This window comes from Syngnathus typhle, linkage group LG7 (assembly GCF_033458585.1).
Source record: "Syngnathus typhle isolate RoL2023-S1 ecotype Sweden linkage group LG7, RoL_Styp_1.0, whole genome shotgun sequence".
Classification (NCBI taxonomy): Eukaryota; Metazoa; Chordata; class Actinopteri; order Syngnathiformes; family Syngnathidae; genus Syngnathus; species Syngnathus typhle.
In genome coordinates this window covers 16,748,249-16,773,566 of record NC_083744.1, presented here as the reverse complement: position 1 = coordinate 16,773,566, position 25,318 = coordinate 16,748,249, and the positions used below count along the sequence as shown (strand labels likewise).

General features: G+C 44.5%; 1 protein-coding gene across 2 annotated transcripts; it reads right to left on the bottom strand.

Moving 5' to 3' along the window:
* Positions 1-13,909: 13,909 nt before the first annotated feature.
* Positions 13,910-25,243, bottom strand: tmtc3 (transmembrane O-mannosyltransferase targeting cadherins 3). 2 transcript variants are annotated; one of them, XM_061283144.1, is made up of 14 exons: positions 25,083-25,243; positions 24,223-24,437; positions 23,871-24,089; positions 22,248-22,347; positions 21,592-21,707; positions 21,259-21,431; positions 20,463-20,715; positions 19,861-20,009; positions 18,448-18,568; positions 18,267-18,378; positions 18,094-18,197; positions 17,865-18,034; positions 17,401-17,627; positions 13,910-15,715 (listed from the first exon to the last, which is right to left on the bottom strand). In XM_061283144.1, exons 2-14 carry the CDS (start codon positions 24,409-24,411, stop codon positions 14,937-14,939), a joined length of 2,712 nt encoding a protein of 903 aa, XP_061139128.1. In that variant the 5' UTR covers positions 24,412-24,437; positions 25,083-25,243; the 3' UTR covers positions 13,910-14,936. The 2 variants fall into 2 exon arrangements, with proteins under 2 accessions (XP_061139128.1, XP_061139127.1); XM_061283143.1 differs by lacking the exon at positions 25,083-25,243 and adding an exon at positions 24,691-25,010.
* Between the last annotated feature and the right edge of the window lie 75 nt (positions 25,244-25,318).

Here is a 25,318-nt window from a genome sequence, read left to right as displayed (position 1 = left end):
CTCATTTGCATATTTCTCCTTCAGGACATTCACAAACCTACCCCGTTCAGACGTTTGCTCAGGGCCAAAATACTTTTGACGAAAGGCTCAGTTACATGTCAATCAACAGCGTGACACTTGAGCTCCACAACGTGATTCTGGGAGTGGCATTCAAAGATTCATGGACGGTGTGTGTTCGTTCGGTGTGTGTGTTCGGTGGTGGTTTGGGAAAGGCTGTCGGCTATTACCAAATCGTGGTGGTTAATCTCACCTGTAACGTTTACGATTCACTTCCGTCGTCAGATGTGGTGATTGATGGATGATATGATGATTATCTCAAAAGCTTTTTTTGCAGTCACAGTTGTGATTATACGGATTGCATTGTTCCAAGGGTTAAGTCGGGACAAGCTTGCGAAATTAGTCATTATTACGATGAGAAATCATAGCGTTGACATTGTAAGAACTTGATGGGGGGAAAGACACTTGTCTGTTTCTTTTGTCATTCTTACATGAGCAAAAGAAAGAAGTTATGCTGTTAGACATAATGCTTGAAATAGAATTTTCTATAACCTAAGGAGGTAGAAGTTGATTTTTAGTAAATTTGGCCTTTTGGAGATTAAATGTAGATGTCCAATATGGCAAAAATATTTTGTCGTTTTTGATTTTTAGTCAATGTACGTATTTGCGTTTTGGGAGATTCATTGTAAATTTCCAAAAAGATATTTAGGTTTTTTTTTCTTTTTTTCTTTTTACTATGATGCTATCATTTACGCGGTTATAAGCATGCCTGGAGCCAATGGCGGCCTTTGTTGGTGTAATGATCACTTTTGAAAATAAAAAAGTTAATAGAGCTGAATAGATCGAACCCAACAAAATAAAATGAAAGAAAAAAAAAAAGTCCCTTGCTGCGGTTTATTTTCCAATGCAATTTTCAAATTGCCACCGGATATATCGTAATAACCGATATCATTTTGTTTGTATGTTGTTCCCCGGTTTCTTCAATTTGAAGCCCACGTATTGTTTAAAGCCCAAATGAAATATCTTTGACTGTCTGTCAGTCAGTCCCTCTCTCTCTCTTTCCTTCCTTCCTTCCTTCCTTCTGTGTCTCCTGCTCTCTGTCTGACAAAAAGTGTCATTATGCGGCGGGCGAGCCCAAGGCGTGTGGGAATGGGCACAGTAGCGCAGTCACAGGTCAGGCCTTCTCAACTTGCCGCGATGATGATGCGTCCTGGCCATTATGCTGCTCTTCCCCGCAGCCACGGGAGAATACACGGACCCCGTCCGCCCCCGTACGGCCCCGTCCCGAGAGGCCGTAACAAGAGGCTTATCGCCACGTCGGACTGTGCTGTAATACTCCTGTGAAAGGTTCGCCGGGCCGCCTCCCAGTTGCTGAGCAGGAGGGAGCGGGGGGCGCGTCAAAAAAGATAAATTCATGCACATTTAGGAATTGTCCGTCCGTGGTTGGGATTTGATGGCAATGTTTCGAATGGAAATTAAGTGCGGCAGGAAAAATGGGAGACCCAAACAAAAATGGCAGATTTTGTGTGACTTTTTGTGAATTCGACTTGTGATCGCTTTAAAATACTGTGACCTTTGGGTTGCTTTTTTTCTTATTTACCGTAATTTTCGAACTATAAGTCGCACCGGAGTATAAGTCGCACCAGCCATAAAATAGCCAAAAAAGTGAAGAAGAAAAAAACATATATATGTATATAAGTCGCCCCTGAGTATAAGTCGCCCCCCACCCAAACTATGAAAAAAAAACGCGACTTATAGTCCAAAAATTACGGTACATCTATGTTTTAAACAAGAGCAGCAGCACACAGTCACCAGCGTGGGAGGCCAAGTGGGAGGGGGGGTGAGGGCCAAGAGGAAGGGGGGCGGAGGGCCGCGAGGCGTCTGGTGGCACTTGGATGAATCACTCTGACAAGCACACGCGCGACAAGTCCGGCCCCCGTCATCTGATCCGAGGTCAGCCGTGCTCACCGTGACTAAGTGGACCCCCGCCTCCCCTTCAGCTCCACTCAAGGCCGGTGAGTCACTTCACGCGCCTCAGCGACTCGCCCCCGCAACAGAGGCGTCAATGTCGGGTTACATACTACGTCAATTCAAAGGACCGGTCGCCTCTTTGGGTACATACGCATAGCACCAGAAGTTCCCGTTTGGAGTTTTCCGTTTGGAGTTTCCCAAGTCTTCAATGGGCACTCTTGCTTTCTTCTTGCTTTCTCCCGTCAGTTTCGAACTTGTCCAGAGGTTTAAATACAAATGTGAATAGTAGTTTGGTCAGCTGGTGGCTCAAAAATATAACTCGCGACTGACTGGGAGGGTTGGTTACACAAAAAATAGAAGATGAAAGCCCAGCCGGGTTTTCTGTCGTTATTGGTGGCGGCGTGGGTGTTGTCACTGTTTTGTCTCCTTATTTTGAATGACGAAAAGCCGTCCCGCTTCCATTTTCACTCCCACGTGGAAAAATGGAGGGAAAGACGATAGCGTTGAAAGCGGCCAAACAAAAGCGCGGCCGCATCCTTTGGAGAGTTTTGACATTAGGGACGCCTGCTCTTTGTCAGGGGTCGGTCACACAACTGACATCAATGCTATCGATTGGCGCTAACACAAAACGTACGGCGGCATAACTATGTTCTATAGTACATTTAATGTATTGGAAATTCTTTAGTCCCCTTTTTACGACCAGTACGTGCCAAGGACCAAACCCATTTCTAAAAAGCATCTGCCAAGCGTAAAAACCACCGACAATGAACCAAGGCTCAAAAGCACAAGCCATCTGCGGTTGACAATAAAACCATAAGTGAAAAATGACCTGGAAAAAGATCCAAATCCCGTAAAAACACGAGAACAAGCTATGTCACGAAAACTGTAGTAGGAGGTTTTTCTTCTTCGACGAAAAAACCCAAAACAGACAAAAGAGGACCAAACAAAACAAAACATTCTGTAAGGGACCAAAAAAAAAACATGGCAGAAACCACACACACACAAAAATACTTCTGTATCGAAACAAAAGCACCTGCAAAGAACAAAGGACCAAAGCCGAGTCATAGAACCAATAACCCAAATGACCTGAAACTAACCAACAAGCAAAAACACCTCCAATGGACTAATGACCAAATCCATCAAACTAAACAGCAGCCAAAACCGGAACAGTCTCCAGAACAAAAAAACAAACAGCTTTGATGGACAAATGATCAAAACCACTTGCAACAGATGAAGAACCAAAACCAGAAAACCTCCTGAACAAAAACAAGATACTGATCGTGTTCAAAAGATTAATCATAATAGACCAAGACTCTAAACAACAAAACCAACGCACCAAAAAAAACTTTAAAAAGGCCAATTTCTTTTGAATTTGTGCAAGGTCCAAGACCACAAAAAACAAGGGACCAAGAACCACCTCAAATGGACCAAGCCTTTACTTGACTTCCGACAGACGGTGAACTTGTCTGAGCTTTGTTGGTTAGCCATTTTAGCATATGCCCACATTTGAAACAGGGCTCCACACTTGGATTAGTCAAAGCTGCCAGTGGGGAGAATCCTTCAGGGGCCGTACAGAGTGGCACTTGTGCCGAGGAGTTTTTTGTGAGTCTGCATGACAAGCGACTCGGTGACTGACCATCGATGACGACTGACGTACATCAATCGAGCTCAAATCCGTTCCAGTTCCGAATAACCGTCATTACATTTTGACTCTCGTAGTTTTTGACGAGCGTCGATGCCAAATATGCAGTGTAACTGGGAGTTATGGTGAGTCATCGAACCTCAAATGACCCAGTTTAATCATATCCATACTAGTGGCTAATTCTGTTGAAAAGGAAAAGCCTGCGGGTGGCAGGGGCAAAAATAAAACAACAAAGAGTGGATCTTATTCAGTCCATTTGTGCAACCACAATATCTCGTTCATTTTTACTTCCCCTCTCTAAACCCCCACCCCGTTTAGTTGTAGCTCACATTAATGGTGGGAAAAAAACACTGGAATCGAGAAGGGCTGTGTAGACTTTTTATGGCCACGATGTTTTTTATATCTACAAAATATTTACCATATGCGGTTTGTGAAACGTTGTATGTTGTCTTTGATTTTTTGGTTGACCTTCTTGTAGTACATTTGGGGTCACAGAATTTTTCTTTCCAAAATACACTACCGTTCAAAAGTTTGGGGTCACCCAAACAATTTTGTGACCCCAAACTTTTGGACGGTAGTGTATATATTTAGATAATTATTTATAGATTATATATATAATCTTCTGTGTAGAAAATCTTATAATATATATGTATACTTATATTCATAGATTATTTATAATCTTATACAAATATAAGATATAATTTATAATATTTAATTCATAATATTTTATTATAATAATATTTACACTACCGTTCAAAAGTTTGGGGTGACCCAAACCTACAAAAATATTGTTTTTTAAAAAAAAACATCAATGTTACATTTGTTAGAACACTAAATTGACATTGACGTTAACAAAAAACGTTAGTTGTGCGGGAAAGTAAAACTGTTTTAATAGTTGAGGTTCATTGAACGTTGGTTCCAAATAGCGTCAATTAGCAAGTTTTGATTTGTCTTTGTTGTACTTGTATTTGATGTTAAGAAAACATTCTATTTGATATGAAATATTCGTAAATAATAAACGTATTCCCACAGTCCACGTTCCGACAGTCTTTTTTAAATGTAAGGCGGCAAACGCGCGTCTGGCGTTTTTGTCATCTAATTTTGATTCTTGTAAAAAGAAATGAGATGCTCTTAAAAGTCAATCGGGACATATTTACTTCATTACTTTTCAGGAGCGTCCACTATTAATAACACCAGTACAAAAGCTGAATTCCACTCAGCACTTGTTGGCTGACACTGTTTGTTCTTTTGTTTGAAATTCATCACAGTTGTGTCTTTCAAGTCTTTATTTGAAAGAAAATTTGACTTGACAATGTGTCGTTTAGAGAAAAAAAATAACTTCATTGTTGATCAAAGTTTCAGACAAAGCTCATGGAACTGACTGCTAATATAATTGATGGGCACTTGCATAGCTTAAACGCAAACGCACCAAACACTCAAAACATTTGTGAATGCGAGTTCGGGATTTATCGTTCATATTTGGAGGTATGTAATTTGTGCAACCGAATAATCTTTTTCCATTTCTTCTGTTTCCCAGTTCTTAATCCCCAATTACAGCATACAAATGGGTAACACAATAGCAGCTTTAAAAAACAATAAAATTAGCTATTTTTTTGAAGAAACACTGATTTCATTAACACACAAGTTGTGATTGGCTAGCTAGCTAGCTTAGCGCAGGTCTTCAGAGCTGCCATCCACAAGGCTTAGCGTCAACACAAAGTCGATTTGAATGGCGTACTTCTTTTTTTTCTGCTCTATGTATATTGTTTTTTTACAAATGAAGGAATTGAAATGAAATAAACGGAATGTCGAAGGCTCAAACATACAACCATTGGGGGAGTCGGTGAGGGTATGTGGGACAACCAGATCATTCGGAGTACTTATAAGGTCAACATAGATTTTGCAAAGGTCATGATATCGTACACTACTGTTGATTAATGACCTTGTCTCTACATGATTTTTCATGTGGAATTATTTGGACCATTTTTAGTCGACGTAATCCCAAATCGAAAAGAACCTCATAAATAACTCCTAAATACATGTATATAGTACTATAGTAATCCCTGGAACCAAATAAAAAAGAACCTCATAAATAACTCCTAAATACATGCATATAGTACTTGTTAAGTAGAGAACACATGCGTCTGCATCGTTCACGTTTGGGGATAAATCAGGCAAAGAAAGACCGTTCCTTTTCAAACGCGGCATTAGCCTAAAATATACTTTTAGGACATTGATAGCTTCCACCGTCGTTCCTGTACGACGTCATTAAAAACAGCTCACGGGGTTCCCGCGTGACCTGCTCGCAACTGGATGGATTCTCACTCGTTCATGCAGTCTTTGGACGGCCTGCAGTAGCGCTGACACGGGGTTCTCAGGGTCAGGCCTGGGTTGTGTCATACCACTTGGACACGGCCCCAAAGGAAACGAGGACTAAAGCTGACAATATCGAACAAGTTGTCAAAGAACGACTTATACTGGTGCCAGAAAAGCCAAACTAGGAGTTCTCTCCGTGACAACAGGCCTGCTCATAACACCATGAGCATCTGACAGTTCCCGGTCAGTGCGCTGGAAGGATTTCTATTCCCAGGCTCAAGGAGGTCATCAAGTTGATTTCTTCTGACATCAAAAACTTCAAGAACGGCAGCAGAGGAACCCGGAAGATTCCCTCGAGATGATCTTCAAAGAGTAGCAGTTGTTGATAATAGTTTAAAATTGATCTTTAGTGACACGCCTCGTATGACAAGGATAAAGTGAATGCGTGCGAGTGACAAATATATCCCACAGGGAGGAATGTATCCAATGATGTTTCATATTTACAAATGTCTGAATGGCTGGCACTCGCTAATCCTGAACCAGATCCACATGACTGGCGTCCAATCAGCACGTCTAATTATTTGGTAGTACCGCCTCTTCCCACATGGACGCTGTCTTTCGCTGAAGGCCACACAAAGATGGAGTATCAAATGCGGGGATGAACAGGAGGCTAATTCCAAACACATGGGCTCTTTGCAGCACATGTTCGCAGACACACACACACACGAAAATGAGAATGTCGATATGAACATTTGTCTTTAATTGACACGCATTTCTTGAAACAAAGAATTCGAAAACACAGCAACATTAGTCACAGTGAGACATGTTGGTCAAATCAAAGTCAAAGTCTGCTTTATTGTTGCCAAGACACACAAAGAAATCGAAATTACGTTCCCACTATCCCACGGTGACAAGACGTAGTACACAACGTACATACGAGTAAACAACACAAAAAATAAAAACAAGAAGGCACAAACAACTAAATAAGAGTGATGAATAAATAATAAATAAACAACATCAAGAAGAGGAGCAAAAATCATCTTGCTAACATGTTTGTTTGGATTCAGACACAAGGAGACAAAGGCGTAGTCCGCATCGGTTAGTGCTGCTTATTTACCGATACGTCGTGCCCTCATATGGATGTTTCGTCGACGTAGTCAAGTCTATTACCAAACTATCTCAGGACCAACCCAAAGCAATGGACAACCCTGACAAACAAAACGGAATCATCGGAAAATACCGAGGAGAAAAAAGAATTCCCATCTGTCACTTTGCGATCCACAAAAATCAGTCACCGGGGATAAACCGGAACAGTCGAGCTTGTAAACCCGCTTTCCATTACCCTGAACGTTTTCTTGGATATATTTTGGCACAAAAAGGCAAATTTGGAGTGACAAATTTCTCTCTCTGGTGACCATTAGTTTAAAACGTTCTTATGCGCATTAGTAAGAGAACAGTCGCTCTTGGGAAAATATGTTAGCTAAAGTATGGTATGGAATTGTTAAAAGATGACAGCCCTGGGCCATGTGGCCACAATGTGGTTTTCCTCCAGCTTATATATCACAAACTCCCAGAGATGGGACCAAGACACACATGTGCAAGTCTCAAGTGAGTCTCAAGTCTTAACCTTCATGTCTCAAGTAAGTCCTAGGTCATTCTTTTCTTGGGCAAGTCAAGTCCTTAAATAGGTCAAGCCAAGTCCAAGTCAAGTCACCTTATTATTGCAAATTTACCCGAGCATTAAAGAGCATTAGAAACATTTGATGTTTCATCTGTAACATCTGTAGACACCAGAGCTCTATGAATTTCAAACGGACAAAATCGTCTGGCTGTCCGAAATGTTTCTGTTGCATATCTTGCACCGTGCTGTCCGTCTTTTGCCGTCATAATTACGATAGCCGAAGATGCCGTTCCCGCTGACATGTTTGTGCATGTCTGATATAAAGGGGCGTGATTCTCCAAGAAACACGTTAGGTAGGTCGAGAGGGCACGACTGATTATTTGACAGGGTAGCGATCCGATCAGGACAACGCCATTCTCAGCCTGCGCTCCTATACCGTGTTATCGATATTACTTTTTTAAATGTAATGTTATATTCAAACTGAAAACAACACGGAAGTCATTCAAGTCATCGTGTCTCAAGTCAAGTGCCGAGTCTTTAACTTCCAAGTCGAGTCTCGAGTTTTTTTAAATTTTTGTCAAGTCACAAGTCATCAAAACAGCGACTCGGGTCCAAGTCACAGTGACTCGAGTCCCCATCTCTGGTGTCAAGCAACTCCTGTTTGGCAAAGCAGGGGATACGACCATTTCTCTCTCTCTCCATCAATGTGATCTAACATTAAATGTGACAAGCAGGCATTGTGAGATCTATTAAACACATGGTTTAGCTTTGGAAGAGTTGTCAGCCAAAAGCGTGGGCAGTACCACGACGGACCCTCCAGCGGCATCTCCGACCGCAGAAAAAAAGCAACGGGTTCCATCCCGTCAGTTCTGCAATTGGTCGGTCATATGCCTGGACGTGCTATGATTGAATGCTACGTTGCGGCTAGCATATACCTTAGCATTGGAAAAGGAAACGAAGCGCCGTGAGGTGCCTGGCAATACATCTGCTACCCATTACAGAGTGCCTTCAAGTTTTTACGAACTTTCTGGTTTTGGGTTTTTGCTACAATTAGGTTTCTTATTCGCATAATTACTGCTGACAATTATCAAATCCAGCCGGACAACCACGCCAATCGCAGCCTTTGCCATTCCCTTGAATTGTCTCGAGACCGGGATGGTTTTGTCCACCGCTATAGTAGCAGTCAAGAGTGTGTTTTTTTTCCCCATCTTATTTACCGCAGTAATTCGCAAAAAACAGTCGTGAAAAGAAAATCACATCCTTAAGCATTGTGCAGCACTGTTGACGTCAACTGGCATTTTAAAAACTTCCCTCGGCATCTGAAAAGTCCCTAGCTTGAGGAAAACATCGACAACATCTCGACGCCTGCAACGTGTCACTTGACACAAAAGAACGCAAAAAAACAGATGCGTTTGGAACAATTTCACAGTGTAACAATTTCACTGGAATGAAAGTACAAGTCTTGTCCAGACACCGCTGTGCTCAACCTCGCCTCGGGAGCCACGTTTTTTGTTTAACGATCTTTTAACACTTGCAACTCACAACTCACTTGATGTCGGGTATCAAGAGCGCGGTGTGGGTGGCGAAAAATCTGTTTGTGCCTTTTTATGATCTGATCATTAAACCCAACCTCAAGGCTACCATAACTCTGACAAACTCCAATGGACTATCCCGAAAACAAACATACCTAAGCAAGACGTAATCCAATTGCACCTCCTCCAACTCAATTCCTGATCTGAACAAAACATTAAAAGCAAAACTGTGTCATTGAGTTAAAAGCAAACAAACTTGCAACTTCCTAAGCAACCAGGCCAGGAGCTTCTTGAAAACATGTCCTGATCCGCAGCCGGTCCAAAGCAATCAAACCCCCATGACGGCAACAGACCGTCAAAAGCACGTGGAACGAGGAGAAAGGAGTCCTTTGACGTTTGAAATCTGGAAATTACCCGGAGCACACACTGCCAAAGGAAATACAACCTGTAATTAGAATCCCCCGTATTACGTAGCAATCAAAATGCTTTGATGGAATAATGAAAAGTTTTATTTTACCGCGAGGCCCACATGTTTGACATGCCTTCAAGGGAAAAGTAAATATTTAGGATGCTACTTCATTTTACCCATTGGCTGCCTCCAGCTCTTGTTATTTGGCAGACATGTTGTGTTTTCTTCTCATTTTCCATCCGCGCAACTGCAATCCAACAATATTATTGAAAACATTTTAGCACCGAATCAAATTTCCCTAAAACATGCCCGGACCGTTCCACGCTGAGAGGCAATACAAATTGCGCGGCTTGGCGCTGACAATCAGCAGGCTGGAACATCAACTAAGATCGCGCTTGAGTGAACTTTCACCCCAGATACCATGTCAACAAACGGTATCTGTATTGTATTGATTTCATTCAATAATTACCGTAATTGTCGGACTATAAGTTGCAGTTTTTTTCATAGTTTGGGTGGGGGGGGCGACTTATACTCAGGAGCGACTTATATACACATATATGTTTTTTTTCACTTTTTTGGGCATTTTATGGCTGGTGCGACTTATACTCCGGTGCGACTTATAGTCCGAAAATTACGGTATTATTTTTTTTTAAATCAGTAAGATTTGCTCTGGCATAGACAATTGAAAAAATATTACAACCTAATCATTCAATTTCTCGAATTCGAAGGTTTTTCATTGAAGCTGCTCGATCAATGAATGACGTTTCAAATGTATGATGACAAAATGATGAGTCTGACAAAAGACGAAGAACACAGTTAGCGACGTTACGACCCACACTACGTAGCCACAGATGTGTCGAAAGAAAAAAAGCAACCCAAATAACGTGACAACCAAACCATATTAACAACATTCTGTAAATGACAACACAACTAAGAAAGTAACGACAACTTACACTATGTAAAATGTGAATGAAAAGTATGTGAACTTTGGAGTTTGGAATGTTGCAGTTGCGTGACAAAAAAAAAAAAAAAAAGAAAAAGGAGGGTGCACCACTTCTAGAGCTTTGCTGACATTTTTTGCCCCAAAGACAAATACTTTCATTTGTGTGAACCTTGTGTGAAACGCACTGGAAAGAAAACATCTTGCACCACAGCATGGTTTGTTCTCTTAAGCAGAAACTGGCTTTCTGAGAATTGATGGGACCTAAGAACCCGACATTTGGGGATCTGGTGGGTCTTAAGAGCTTGACTTTCAGGGACTTTGTTGGTTTTAAGAACCTGGGGTTCAATGACTTTGATGGTCTCGGGAACCTTTGAGCATTATGGGACCTGGTTGGTCTTCAGGACTACTTTTCTGGTGTCTTAGTCCTAACGACCTGGAGTTCAATGACTTTGTGGTCTCAAGAACCTTTGGGCATTATGGGACCTGGTTGGTCTTAAGGACTCTTTTTCTGGTGTCTTAGCTAGTCCTAAGGACCTGGCTTGTAAGGACCTAGTTGGTTTCAACAGCTGATATTTAGGGACCCGAGTGGACTTAAGGTTCTGGGTTTTAGGGATTTGAGTGTTCTTAAGAGTTTAGGGAGTCATACAAAGTGCTTTACAATAAACTAGAGCAACAAGACACAACAGGGTCAGCAAATGTAGCGTTTGCCAAGTGGAGCGATCAGTGAGATTTCTTTTTGCACATCGGTGTTACGTTTATCACCTGAGCTTTGACTGAGCTCGCCAGGCGTCATCTTAAAGGGTCGGGTTTGCTCAAAGCTCAGAAAGAAGGCAAGTCTGTTGACGTGCGGTCAAAGTTGCGTGGATGTGTGTTGACCATCTGCGCTCTTCAATGTGCCTTTCATCAGGCCCCCCTCGGGTTGCCAAGCAAACCGACGATAAATACAACTTTCAAACGATCCGAAAATGTCCTTCATACTTCTGACTTGCATGTTTAACACTTGATGGTCACTGTGACATAACAGCAATAACAACTGTCGTCAAGCGACTTTGATTCGATTTACTTCAGTTCGGCAAGTACATGACTTTTTTTACTCATTTAAAATACCGTTTTTTTCCATGTATAATGCGCCCCCATGTATAATACGCACCCTAAAAATGGCATGTTGATGCTGGAAAAAAGCCTGTACCCATGTATAATACGCACCCAAATTTTGACTCCTACTTAAGTCCGTAAAATTATTTCAGAAAAAAGATCATCTTTGGGAACAACCGGATGTTATTCTGCCGGTCAGTATCACTGCGCATGCGCTAGCAAACTCGATAGCAAAGAAATGTTTCGGATTTGTGCAGGGTACATTGTGAGAGCAAACAAGCAGGTGATCGAGCAAGCGTCTGATACGAGAGCATTGTGTTCGTATGGTGCGTGTTTGAAGTGAACAGCAGAGAAGAAAGTGCATCTGTAATGGCGGCCTCCGTATGATATCCGGATTTAAAAAAATAAGTTTTTTTTTTTTTTTTATGTACCCATGTATAATGCGCACCCCAGATTTTAGGACAATAAATTAGTTAAATTTTGCGCATTATACATGGAAAAAAACGGTAGTCCTCATATTGTTTGGCTTCTTTTATAGCAATTGTTGTGACTGAATATTCATTAAAAGTTTCATTGTTTTCATTAACACTTGTAAAAAAAAAAAATGTTTTTACCTCAATACCAACTATGGTTACGTTTCTTTCGCACCTCTAAAATTAAAAACATTCAATTTGATTGATGTACTTTACAGTGCTTGTAAATTAGTTTCAGTGGATGATGCGGTCAACATGGGACTGCACTACATCCTGCACCACCTGGACACCCCAGGAACGTACGCCAGGATCCTGTTCGTGGACTTCAGCTCGGCGTTCAACACCATCGCCCCTGACATCCTCCAACAGAAGCTCATCCAGCTTGCGGTGCCTGCCTCCACCTGTCAGTGGATCACCAGCTTCCTGACCAACAGGAGACAGCGTGTGAGGCTGGGGGGCATCACATCTGACACCCGGACCACCAACACTGGAGCCCCTCAGGGGTGCGTCCTCTCCCCACTGCTCTTCTCCCTCTACACCAATGATTTCTCCTCAGGTGACTCTCGTGTGAAGCTCCTGAAGTATGCAGACGACACCACTCTCATCGGACTGATCCAGGACGGTGATGAGACTGCGTACAGACAGGAGGTGGAGCGGCTGGTCCACTGGTGCAGTCAAAACCATCTGGAGCTGAACCCGCTCAAGACCGTGGAGATGACAGTGGATTTCAGGCGAGACCCTTCACCACTTTTACCCCTCACTATCCGCAGTAATACTATTCTTTCCACAGACACCTTCAAGTTCCTGGGAACCACAATCTCTCGGGACCTGAAATGGACCGGCCACATAGACTCTGTCCGGAAGAAGGCCCAGCAGAGGCTGTACTTCCTGAGACAGCTCAAGAAGTTCAACCTGCCGCGAGAGCTTCTGAAGACCTTCTACACTGCCATCATCCAGTCTGTCCTCTGCACCTCCATCACTGTCTGGTTTGGATCGGCCTCCAAACAAGACAAGCACAGACTACAACGGACAATCAGAACTGCAGAAAAGATCATTGGAATCAACCTCCCATCTATCCAAGACTTGTACCTGTCCAGGACCAGGAATCGGGCAAGGAACATCTCTACAGACCCTTCTCACCCGGGTTGCAGTCTGTTTGAACTACTCCCCTCCGGACGGCGTTATAGAGCTCGGTACGCCAAAACCAGCAGACACAGAGACAGCTTCTTCCCCCAGGCTGTTGCTCTGATGAACTCACACCACTCATAGAGTCTCAGAGACATTACTGTGCAATAACATCCTGCTCCTCACACCTTCTTGAATTTGTCTACACTGTTTTTGCATTATTCACATGTCCTGAATGTTGTTAGTCACCTAAATGTTGAACAGAGGGTGTGTTTCTACCGAAGTCAAATTCCTTGTTTGGCACGCTCAAACATGGCGAATAAAAAAACTCTTGAACTCTTGAACTTGAACTCTTGAATGAACTACTTGTCATTCCATTATCTCGCAAGAAATTACGCAGGCACGATAGTCATGTGATTGATAGTCAAAAAAAGATGGAAAGCAGCTGGACAAAAATGAACGTAAAATAAGAGGCCCCTGCCAGTCGGTGCTTGTCGTTGGCCTCGCTGGAGGCCAAGTGTTTAAATCACTCGGCATTTACTTGACACACACAAACTGAGACGGGAAGACAAAAAGATAAGACACGCACCAAGATAAAACAAATAAATCACTCAAGTATAATGGCGCACATTACGATCCATTGGCAGGGTATCAAGCATAGTTCAGTCGTTATTTTGGTGGGATTTCAACATTTTCGAATTAGTTCCAAGTGAGGCTCAACTAAGTGCTATTTTTAAAAAAAGACCTGTCTACTGTTTTGTAATATACAACACAACAGGAGCAGCCAAGCTGTTGTCTCATTTTATTCAACCACCACCAATGGAAATGAATCACAAAAAGAATTTGAAATTTAAAAAAAAATAAAACAAGTCACTTGGCAAGGCAGAAAATAATAGTACCGTTTGAACAGCGACGACAGTGATGACACGCAAGTGATGCAGTTAGTTTGCATACCAAAAACATAATAAATAATGAATGTACAATCTTCTGAACACTTTCGGGGGCTGCTAATAAACGGACAGTGTTGCGCACACACATTGTATTGCACGGGGGGAGGGGGGGGATTAGCTTAGCACGGGCAGCAACAATAGCGCTAATGGCAACGACGGGAAGGCAGGAAACGCGGCGGGAGATCGATACAGATTAGCGGGCGGTGACCAGGGCGAGGATGTTTTGCTCCATTTCAGAGGTGGGGCCTTCATCATCCTCGTGGTCACTTCCTGGAATTGTGCTGCCACTTAAGAGTGTGTGCAGAAAACGGGTCACGTGGCAACAAAACATCCAGAGGTTAAAAAAAAACAACTTGTGCTTCTTCTTGACCGACCGCCTATGCTGACTGACTGACACCTTCATGAGGTGGAAAAAGAAGATCCCTTTTTCTTAAACGCGGGCTAAGCACGGCAGTGAAGTTTAACGACTTGCCGTGAAACGAAATCTGCACCGCGTGATGAATTTCCCGTGATTTACAAGCGGCCCTTCAGCATTGCGGTCCTCAACTTGTACTTCCCCTTAACGACGTTCCACGGTTCCCTTTTAATCTTAAGTAGAGTCAATTGCCGCTTCGCTTTGCACTACTTTGACATGGTGTTTAAGTGTTGTGGGATTGTCGTTTATATTTGCGCTTCAAACTCATTATGGAAGCATTTGAGGGAATCGACTGCTATTTGCAGCAGTGCTCACTTCCGATCCTCCCCCCCTAAAGGTGAATAATAAGGGGGAGAAAGTCGTTTTGAAAAAAATGTTCTGTGTAAAAATAGTCAGAGCTCTTAAAAAAAAAAAAAAAATTAAAAAGAAAGGCAAAAACAATTGTGGTCAATCTCCGCTTAAAATGCGTTCAATCTCCTCCAGCCTTTTCAAGGCGGCAGCGCGCTTCTGCTCGATGCTGCCCGCCAGCCCGGCGGACTTGGACTGAGTCCGCGTGTCGGGCTGGCCCGGATCCAGCTGCGAGTGGTCAGGTTCTGCGGAGGATTTCCACGCATTCTTCTCAACGCGGGGACTCCGCCTTTCCTCCTCCGCCGTTGCTGGCTTGTCTTCCTCCACCAGGGGCTGGCCGGCCGCGCTCATGGCCGCCATCTTGCCCCTGACGATGTCCAGATGGCGCCGCACGTACGCTGTGTTTGGGGCCAGCGCCAGCGTCTCCTCCAGGCAGCGCTCGGCCTTCGGCAGGTCTCCCTCCTCAAAGTAGACCACGCACAGGTTGTGCTTGCCCTGCACGTTGCCCGGGTCCATCTCGAGGATGCGCTGGAAGCAGGCCTTGGCGCCGGCCGTGTCCTTTTTGTGATTCATGAGGATGTCACCTTTGAGGATGAGGCCCTTGATGTGCTCCGGGTGGTGGCGCAACAGCTCGTCCAGCACGGGCAGCGCGTCCAGCTCGCGCTGCCACTGCGAATAGAGCAGCGCCAAGTTGAAGAGCGCCGAGCGGAAGCCCGACTGCAGCGCGATGGCTTTGTGCATCCAGCGCTCGGCCGTCGCGTTCTCCTCCGCGTCCATGGCGAGCATGCCCAAGTTGAAGTAGCCGTTTGCGTCGTCCGGCTCCTCCTCCACGTAAGCTAGGAAGCGGCGGTTGGCCTCGGGCCAGAACTTAGGCTGGCCTAGGGAGCGGGGGGGGTGGGTGGTGGTGGACAAAAAGGCACTGACCTTAGTTATACAGGGCTCCCTTGACTTGGACAATTCCCGACTTCAGTTTGAGTAATGGCCTGTGGCTTGGTTGCTGCTTTGTCGTACGCGCAAGCTTCAGAAATGGCGGCTCAAGGTTATTCTTGGATACCGCAGTGTTGTTAAAATTGATGTGTCGAAATTTGTGACCCCGTTCGAACAGGGTGTCCTCATTTTTATCAGATGGTTACGCCCCGTTGTTGTTCAAAAGTCCCGGGCCACGGCAATACTTCAAGGGGAATTTTTTTTTCGCACGTATTCTTCCGTCTCGCCGCCAATTTATACAAATCAAGGCTTCGCCTCTCCGCAGTAAATCAACAGAAGCGGATCGAGCAGAATGAGCGTGAGAAATTCACTTTCAGTGAACCGCGGCAAGATGATGAACACGCCAGCAACCTTCCACTGAACTGCCATTAGTCATCGGTCTTGTCATCCGGAGTAGCGAGCGCTAACAATGCTAACAATAGGCCACTTAGCGCCACACAAGGCTCCAAGTTGACCGCCTTTCAATTGCACTTGCGAGTGCTATGACAAACATGCAAAGAAAAGGGACAATTCCAGAATGAAATTTGATTTGTTTAGAACATGAAGATGTTAGAGATGAACATCTGGAACGTCAAGGAAAACAGCGAGAGCGGTCTTTTTTTTCCCATGGGCAAAAGTACTCATGTAAAAACTTTGGGGAGTTTTTTAAGGAAAAGTTGTTTCTGAGATTTTTATGAACAATGTTTTTTTTACCAAAACAAGATATACATTTGGCAGACCTTTTTCTCTCAGTAATTTCACTTCGTCGTCGTGTAACTTTTGTTTTCTTAACATTGTAAAAACAGCATTATTTTTCCTCGTCATTTTACGAGGGGAAAAAAAGGTCCACTTATTTCAAGGGGGGGGGGGGGAACGACATACCGTTTTTTTCCATGTATAATGCGCAAAATTTAACTAATTTATTGTCCTAAAATCTGGGGTGCGCATTATACACGGGTACAGGCTTTTTTCCAGCATCAACATGCCATTTTTAGGGTGCGTATTATACATGGGGGCGCATTATACATGGAAAAAAACGGTATGAGTGTTTTGTCAGAAGGGAGCAGAAGCCAGCTATTTAGTTGACAGTTGACTGATCAGAGTGCAAACATGAGGTGAGAGCGGCGGCGAGGAAACAAGCAGCCTTTCATCTCCGTGACTCATTCCCTTTGTTGCAGCAGTTTAAACACAATTCGACAGTAATAATCCTTCCCTCAGTCGGACTAAACCGGAATTAGCTGGCCGCTGCCACACAATGCAACAGAGTTTACACAGCCCATTGCCGTTCAGTCCTTAAATCACGTTAAATGTTTTATGTGTCAGTCAAACGAGAAAAGCCAGAGATGTGACGTGCGTGTTCAGAGGACATTCAAACTCGTTCCGCATTATTAGCGTCAACGCCCAGATTGCGTTGGCAGGCAGGGCGCAGGTGGTGCCGCCGCCTGCTGGTTTTTCTGGTAGGGCTGCATGGTTCAAAATAATTCCCATTAGTTTATTTCAAGGAGCATTTATCTATTTCTAACCCCTTTACTGTTTTGCACTGAAATGCAATTCAATGCATATCGGCGTTGGCGGGAACTAAAAGAAGAGCTCTCACCTGACTCCTGCATGAGGAGGGCTGAGTTGAAGAGCGCCAGCTTGTGGCGCGGGCTCAGTTGCAGCGCCTGCTCGAACTTGCGCAACGCCTCTGACGGCTCCTTCATTTCGATGTGCACAATGGCCAGGTTGTACCACAGGTCGGCGTTGGCGCCGTCCAGCTCCAGCGCGCGCAGGTACGTGTCGCGCGCCTCTGTGAGCTTGTTCATTTGTAACAGCAACTCCCCTCTGTCAACGAGAGAAAGACAGTTTTCATTCAGTCTTTAAGAATAAATTTAAATACCATATTTACGAACATTATTTTTCAGGTTACTTTTTTTTTTTTTACAGTTGTAGCTAGTCTTATTTATTTTTATATATATTTATTTATATTTATTTATAATCATTCTTATTTATTCATTCTTTTTTTTTTTAATAGTATTTTGATGTGGCCCTCATCAGGGCCCGCCATCTGCAAAGACTCGCCTGCTGATGTACGCCTGCTTGAAGTCGGGCCTCATGCTGATGGCCTGCCGATAGAGCTGGTCGGCTTCCTCCAGTCGAGACTCATTCGAACGAATCAAATTGGCCAAGTTGATGTACACGTTGAGATGGTTGGGGGCCACCCGCGTCGCGTATTTTTTACCGGGGATAATCTGCCGAGACAAGAGCGAATTCGACTTTTGTCCCGAGTTGTAGGATGCGCCTGGCTTACCTGCGGCATGAGGGACTTGGCGATTAAATAGGCGTCTTCGGCCTCTTTGGACTTGTTCAAGTTCTTGTAGGTTCTCCCGACGTTCATGTGGGCGCCAATGTCATCTGAGATGGCAACGTAAATTCATATGGAGTTGCAGTGGAGCGTGACACGAATAATTAGCGGCGACTTACCCGGCTGCACGTAGGTGGCCTGCAGAAAATAGCGCAGCGCTCTGCTGTAATCGTTTTGGTTCTCCAGCGCGTGGCCGACGTTGTTCCACAGCTTGGCGTTGTTCTTGTTCACCTGCAAAAAAAAAAAAAACACTTCGCTCAATCAAGAAGGAAAGTCTCGTCGTCATCCGGGCCATCCTACTTTCAGAGCAGACGTGAACAGCGTATATTCCGACTCCCAGTCCCAGTTCCTGTTGAAGGTCTTGACGGCATGCGTGGTCAGCAGGACGCCAATCATCAGCCATGAAATTTTCTTCAGGTACCTTCAAAATAAAAGCCATTATCAATGTAGGGAAACACTTCTTCCTTCCATCAACTGCACAAATGAACTTTAACAAGCTTGTTTTGGATGAAGCCAGAGCTCCTGTACAAATACCGCATTAGCAACAGTCAAAATTGAACCCAAACGAAGACTCGAGTTATTCTATCCTGTGAGACCTCTCTGTTGGCTTCTCAAATATTTCTGTCATGGAAATGTTCCGCAAAACAAGAGGAGAGAAGTGCACCAGTCTCCTGAGTACAGTGGACCTGCTTTCAAAACTAGATGATACGATTACGGATTTCAGAGTCGCAACTTGCTCCCTTCATTGCGGACAACAGACGACTTTAATGATGGAATGCGGTTCAAATTTTCAAATTCCAGGAACAAAGTTAAATCGGGTCACTGTCTTTCCTTCAAGTCATTTGATCTTGTCTGCCACGTTCCGCATGAGGTGGAAATCTCACATGCTCTGGATGACCTATTTGAATATAGATAAACACACAGCGCCATGACAAGGTATTTGCCACCTCCAAAAAATATTTTTCCCCCCCCACGTGTTAAGATCATCAAATAAATTGAAAGGGAATACAAAGATAATCGAAGTAAACACAAAATGCTGTTTTTAAATAGTGACTTCAATGTGGCTATTCTCATTTATGGGAAAGCATTTTTTTTTAACCACATCTGCTCAATCCCAAAAAATGCCTACTAAATATAACCCGGCAACCAAAATACAAGTCAAGGAAATGTAAGTAATTTCGAAAGCTTTCAGAAATCCCGTGCCGGTAAACCACGGTGAGAACAAATTTGGCACAAATGGAGAAAACGTGACTCAGCGGTGAGCAGGCGGCCAACAGAAACTCTCCAGGCAGCACAGCGACAACTCATCCAGGAGGGTCACAACGCAACGCAGAGCATCAAAAATGCCGTCGGCTAACTTAAGGACAACATTCGCGATGCTCGCACTTTGTCCCACTGACACGTGGTTGAAAAGAACTCCATCCCGCCAAACTTTGACGGATGACGCGAGAGAGGAAAATATTTTGTTGCGCGATAGTGAGGAAATTGCTGGCCCATAAACAGCACCAGCAAACCAAATTGGCCAACTTTTCTGTATTTTCGGGCAGGAGTTCTGGAGGATCTTTCATATGTCCAGTCATGGTGGATCATCCAACCCAGAAAACTGGACTAATTCAACGTGCTGGTGATGCGGCATGATTTCTTATTTATTTTTTTTCTTCCCCCAGTATAATCCTTTCCAAACCAAAATGGCCAATCGTCTCATGTGCTTACCCTTTGTGTGAGAGCACCTTGAATCCGTGCGCAACCAGCACGCAGAAACCCATGCTGGGGACATAGAGGACCCTCTCGGCCACAACAAAACCCACCGGGAAGAACAGGTTGGAGGCGGGAATGAAGGGCAGGACGATCAAAGACAAGGCCTGGAAAAGAGACGGGAGGAGGAGTGTGAGAGTTGGATGCTCCATCTCCTGATGGGAACGTTGCGCAACATTTTTTTTTGTTTCAAAAACAACGCATTGTGGACTCGTGTCCCCGCTAAAGTTGATCTTTTGTTCTCGTTTGCGCTCTGAGAGAATGTTCGCCGACAGTCGAGGGGAAGGGCTTGTTGCGCAACGCCTTTGATTAGATTTCAGCGTGGTGCTTTGATTGGCACGCCGACATTTTCAAAACATTAACCTAATATGCCACATTTATGTAACCGGCTGGGATGAAACGCGAGTGTTTATTCAATTGCAGATGGGGAGGCGTGTTTTCTGGGACGGCTTGAAGGGGTTGTCTGTAAATTATACTAACGTCGAGCACAAGCGTGGCCTAAACATGGAGGAACATAAATCGAGCGAGGCCACATCTGCGAGCACGATGGTCCGCCTCACCATGACGACCGTCTTCGCGGAGCCGCGCGAGCAGGTGATGCTGCGGTACGCCAGCAGTCCCAGAAGGACGTAGAAAAGCAGCGTGGCCAGGTTGCGCCGGTCCAGAGCCGACTCCACCAAGGGGATGGTGCCCATGGTCCAGTCGCAGCACAACTCGGACGGGTTGAGCAATAGCCAAGCGTTGACGGGCAGCAGGTAGTTGAAGGTCAACTGGCGGGTTGGCGTCGGGCTGACGGCCGCCGGGTTGTCAAACCTGAAAAAGTGGCGCTTGTTATGTCCTGGAGTCATGCGGGAGATGTCGGGAACCCGCACGTACTTTGACATGTGGCTCAAAAAAACATGCTTGGGCCTGCGCCACGTTAATCCTAATCCTGCCTAATTCAGGTTCCTGTGTTATGGCTCGTCCTGCTTTATCCTAAGAATTCTGGCCCCCAAGGAACCTGAAGGCAGTTTGAGGATTATCGGCTTAGCGCTTGTCGGGCGAACCGTTGAGGAATTTTATCGGAGAGATGGCCGATTCGATGGCAGGCAAACTTTTTAAAACAGCGACAGGATGACGGGGTCTTCAACATGAGGGATGACATCAAAGAGGATTACAAGCAACCACCTCCAGGACTTGATGCTGTCGGCGAGCTTTTTATGTTTTAATCTTTCATCTGCACACAAGTTTGCATCCATATTGACCCAACTGCCGTCCGTGATGTCACTGCATATCGTTTGTGTTTGCTGGCATGCTGTGAAACCTTTCTCATGTCATATCTAACGTGCCGTGGGGGCTCAATGAAGTCCAGCCTACCTGGTGAAGTTGGGCAACTGCGACTGGATGACCTGCACACGCACGATGACGAGCAGCAGCGTGCTGATGACCAGCACGATGAGCTTCAGCAACATTTGGAGGACGGCGTACGGGAAGGCGCCTTTGCCCTGCAAAGCCTGCTTCAGTGTGTCCAGCAGTGCCGGTAAAGTGAACTGGCAGAGCAGAGATTAAAATGTTCATTGAAATCATTCTTGTTTAGTGTGAAATATAATAATGGTTCTATGTCGAGTGCTTTGCTACACTCGCAGCTGTTGTGAAATACGGACAAATCTTCTTTGATGGTTTATTCGCTTTCCTGGAGGCCTTCCTTACCCGTTGGGCCACAAACACCTCGTAGACGCAGCAGATGCCGACCACGGTGATTCCCTGCTCTTTGCACAGCGTCGCCGCCGCCACCAGCATGACGGTCAGAGCGATGGGCGCCCAGACTAAAAAGCAAAAAAAAAAAAAAAAGACAAGTTAGGTAACGAGAGAGCAAAGGGGAGAGAATGCTGCGTTCGATGACATCTGCTCTGCCCCTTCCTTGTGTGGTTTGGGTCTTGTGCTCAAAATGCTTTGGGAATTTTCTGATAAAAGATCTTAATAGCCAAAGGGCTGTTAAGGATTTCGATAATGTAATGAAGCTTCTTGAATAAGCGGGCCATGTGAGCTGATGACAGTCGATACACAAGAGTGATGTAATCTGACATTTCGGAGGCTATACGGGTTAGGCTTTGCGGCTTTGCTGGGGATGGAATCATGGTTTTTCAATTTTCCTTTAAATGTGAAAAATCGATATGACACTCAAGTAATCGGAGCTATACAATCTTGGTCACGGAACCAATTAAACTTATTAACTATACTTCCAATTCTTGACTGTCATGCAAATAGAAAAACATGCCATATAGACAAAATTTGAAGACGTCCCCCGGACCGATGTGCTACAGAGTGGAGATAGAAACAAAAGAGGGGGGGGGGGGGGATCTCACCTATGGAGTGGTCAGAGGCGGTCGATTTGGTGTAGGCTAAGAAAGCAGCCAGGAGGAAGATTGACGACAAGAGTTCGGCTCTGCCAACCACACCGGTCACCTGGTTGGGGTCAAATATTGTAATATGTGATCTGTCGGCAGTTTTCTCAAGTAATACCTCATGTGAAGTTAAAAGACAAACGGCGGGAGGGTTGGAGACATTTATAACTAATGCCAAAAAAAAAAAACGTGTATGGAAATAAGGAGAAGAAGTGAGCGGCGGGTGTCAATCACAATAGACATGCCGACTTACATAACAAAATATAAAAGGAATGTTACACTTGGGGAGGAAAAATAGGAAATATGATTAAAGTATGAAAACAGAGACTGCTTCTTCTGAGTGAGTAATGAGCAGATTCATCGTTGGACACCTCTTATGAAAGATGAAATGTTGTGAGAAGGCGAGACATTGAGTGCCCTCATGTGGACGTACCAGTGTGGGGCGGGACGCATCACATGATAGCGGCTTTCTTTTTTTTCTTTTTAGGCATAGAAAAGGCTCGTGCAATGATGACATTTCTGAAAACATGAGCCTGAAAAGCACGCTCGATTTTAATTCATTTTCTATTCTAATAATAACTCGTTTTGCTTTTTGCTTTTCCTTCTCTCTGGCAATGCTTTCTATTTGATACCAAAATTAGTCTTGTTTACAGACTTAAGACTGCGATGAAAAAGAAAGGCACCATTGTAAATGTGAATCACACCAGCCCCATGAAAATCAATCTGAAAATATTCTTAACTTTGAAGTTGGTATAGTGTCCAAATGTCAAGTTAAAGTCTTAAAGTCACGTCATGTCACTTAAAAAACAACAACAAAAAAACAAACTGCTTTGGTGTGTCTAGGCAGTTTGATTATTCCAAGAGAAAAAAGGCGCTTTAATTACTTCGTACCAATTACAAAGGTCTGGATTTGTCGTTTTGGGAAGTCATCAACATCATTAGATTTTGGTGGAACACAGAGATCTGTCTGATTCTCCCAAAACAACAACAGCAAAGCTTATTATGTCACACATTTCGACTTAAATCAATCATCATTTGGTTCGTCTTGTTGCCAACTGCTTCGAGACAAAAACAGCCCGAGCACAGGGTCGGGATAAAATGATATTGCGGAGAATGACGCACAAGGCGAGCATTGTGCCGTGGTGCCCATCACAAGGAACAAATGATCCTTTTTCGGGAGATGCTAGACAACGATAACCGTCTCACTCGAGGTTTGTCAGGCAAAATGGCTGACATTGAAGGAGGGCGCAAAAGATTTGCTTTCATTTGTTTGTGTACGCGGGTCTATGTAGGACAGGATCAATTACAAGTCCTAATTGCTGGGAGGTGGGCTGAACACAGACCACCCCCCTTTTACAGGTGAACAATCCCTCCCGTGTTAATCAACTGAAGGCTTTAGGTTACGAGTGAAAGCGGCGCTTGAGCTTGAATGACGGTTTTCATGCGCTGTCAGCTTTAAAGAGCCCAAGTTAAGCTAACGACATTTCAGCCAAGGACAAGCAACGTGAAACGTAGTGGATCAAAACGAAATAACCAGGGAGTTTGCGACGGCGAGCTGAAATTGAAGTATTGAGAACAACTCACGGCTTCTGTGTGGATGGGATGCACGGCAAAGAGCAGCGCCGCCACCAGGCCGGACGTGGAGTCCAGAAAGAGGCGGCACACGCGCAAGAAGATCAGGCAAGAGACGGCATGGAGGATCACATTAAACAGGTGGTAGGAGGCCGGGTTCAGCTCGCTCAGCAGGTAGTTGAGGCGGAAGGTGAGCACGGTTAGCGGCCGGTAGGACTTGTGGCTGCGTTCCTGAACGGGGACCCAAAATACGTACTTTAGCTTTATTTAGGTCTGGGTGATATGGCCTTCAAATAAACCCCAATTCCTGATTTGAACGGAGTTTCTTCCATTCCCTTCACAGACGATATGGGGATCGACATACCTCTGACATAGGTGTACCCCAAAAGTCGTTGAGGAAGAGATTCTTCAACGGCGTGGCAGGCCGCAGGTCCTTGTTGTCGAGGATGGCCGAGACATCGTCAAACACGAAGCCGCACGACAGGCTGTTCCAATAGCACGCCACCACCAGAACAGTAAGAAGCAGCGCCTCTTTCCAGGAAACGGCAGCCATGGCGCAGCGACGCCGTTCATGGATTGCTGCGTGGGAAAACAAAAGTGATTTGGGTTGGTTAAACGATGTCCGATTCATTTGAGTTGTTCTTTTTTGTTAAATATATATACACTGTATTCTGCATGGCAGCAAAATGAGGAATTCGTTTTCACAAGCACAGTGAAGTCGTAGTAGACGGAAAAACTATTCAAGCAATTGCATCCAGGTTCGAACCAAGAACTTCAGAACTATGAGGCAAACGTGCTCATTAATTTTCCAACAAGCTAGCTATAACATCACCTTGGTCAATATTGGGCATAGTAAAAAGAACCGTAAATTCTTTAGGACATAATATTCTCCCAGTCGACTGTAAAGCAAGAGCGTTGAAAGACATACAACCGGAACCTTGACAGCTGACTAAACCCCAAAACAGGGCGTAACTCGCGCTGTTGTGACCCCCTAGTTTGTAGGACCGTTTTTAACTTTCCTGGTCACTTTTGCAACCCCAAAAAATCTTCACCGAGCATTCTGCACTGCGTATTCTACAGGCAAAGCATCTTATCATTAGCTCGCCACCAACCATGAGTTACTTTTGTAGCTAATGCTAGTTTTAGCCTTGCGACATGAAGATGAAGGGGGGGGGTTTATCCTGGCATGTTCCATCAAATGAAGTCATTCGTGTCGCCGCGTACCGTGTTCTCAGGAGGATCGGGGTGCAGTTATAGACGTGACAAGAATAAATAATAATAAGAATAAAATGAGTGAATGTCAACCAAATAGTAGATAACGCGATACAGCAAGGGGATTCCGAGTTGTGCGCACGCGCGAGCCAGATTCGGCTTGTCATGATGATGACTTCCGGGGCAGAGGCGACAGGACAAAAAAAAAAACGTGCCGCTGTCATTTGAAATCCGCGACAAAAATCAGA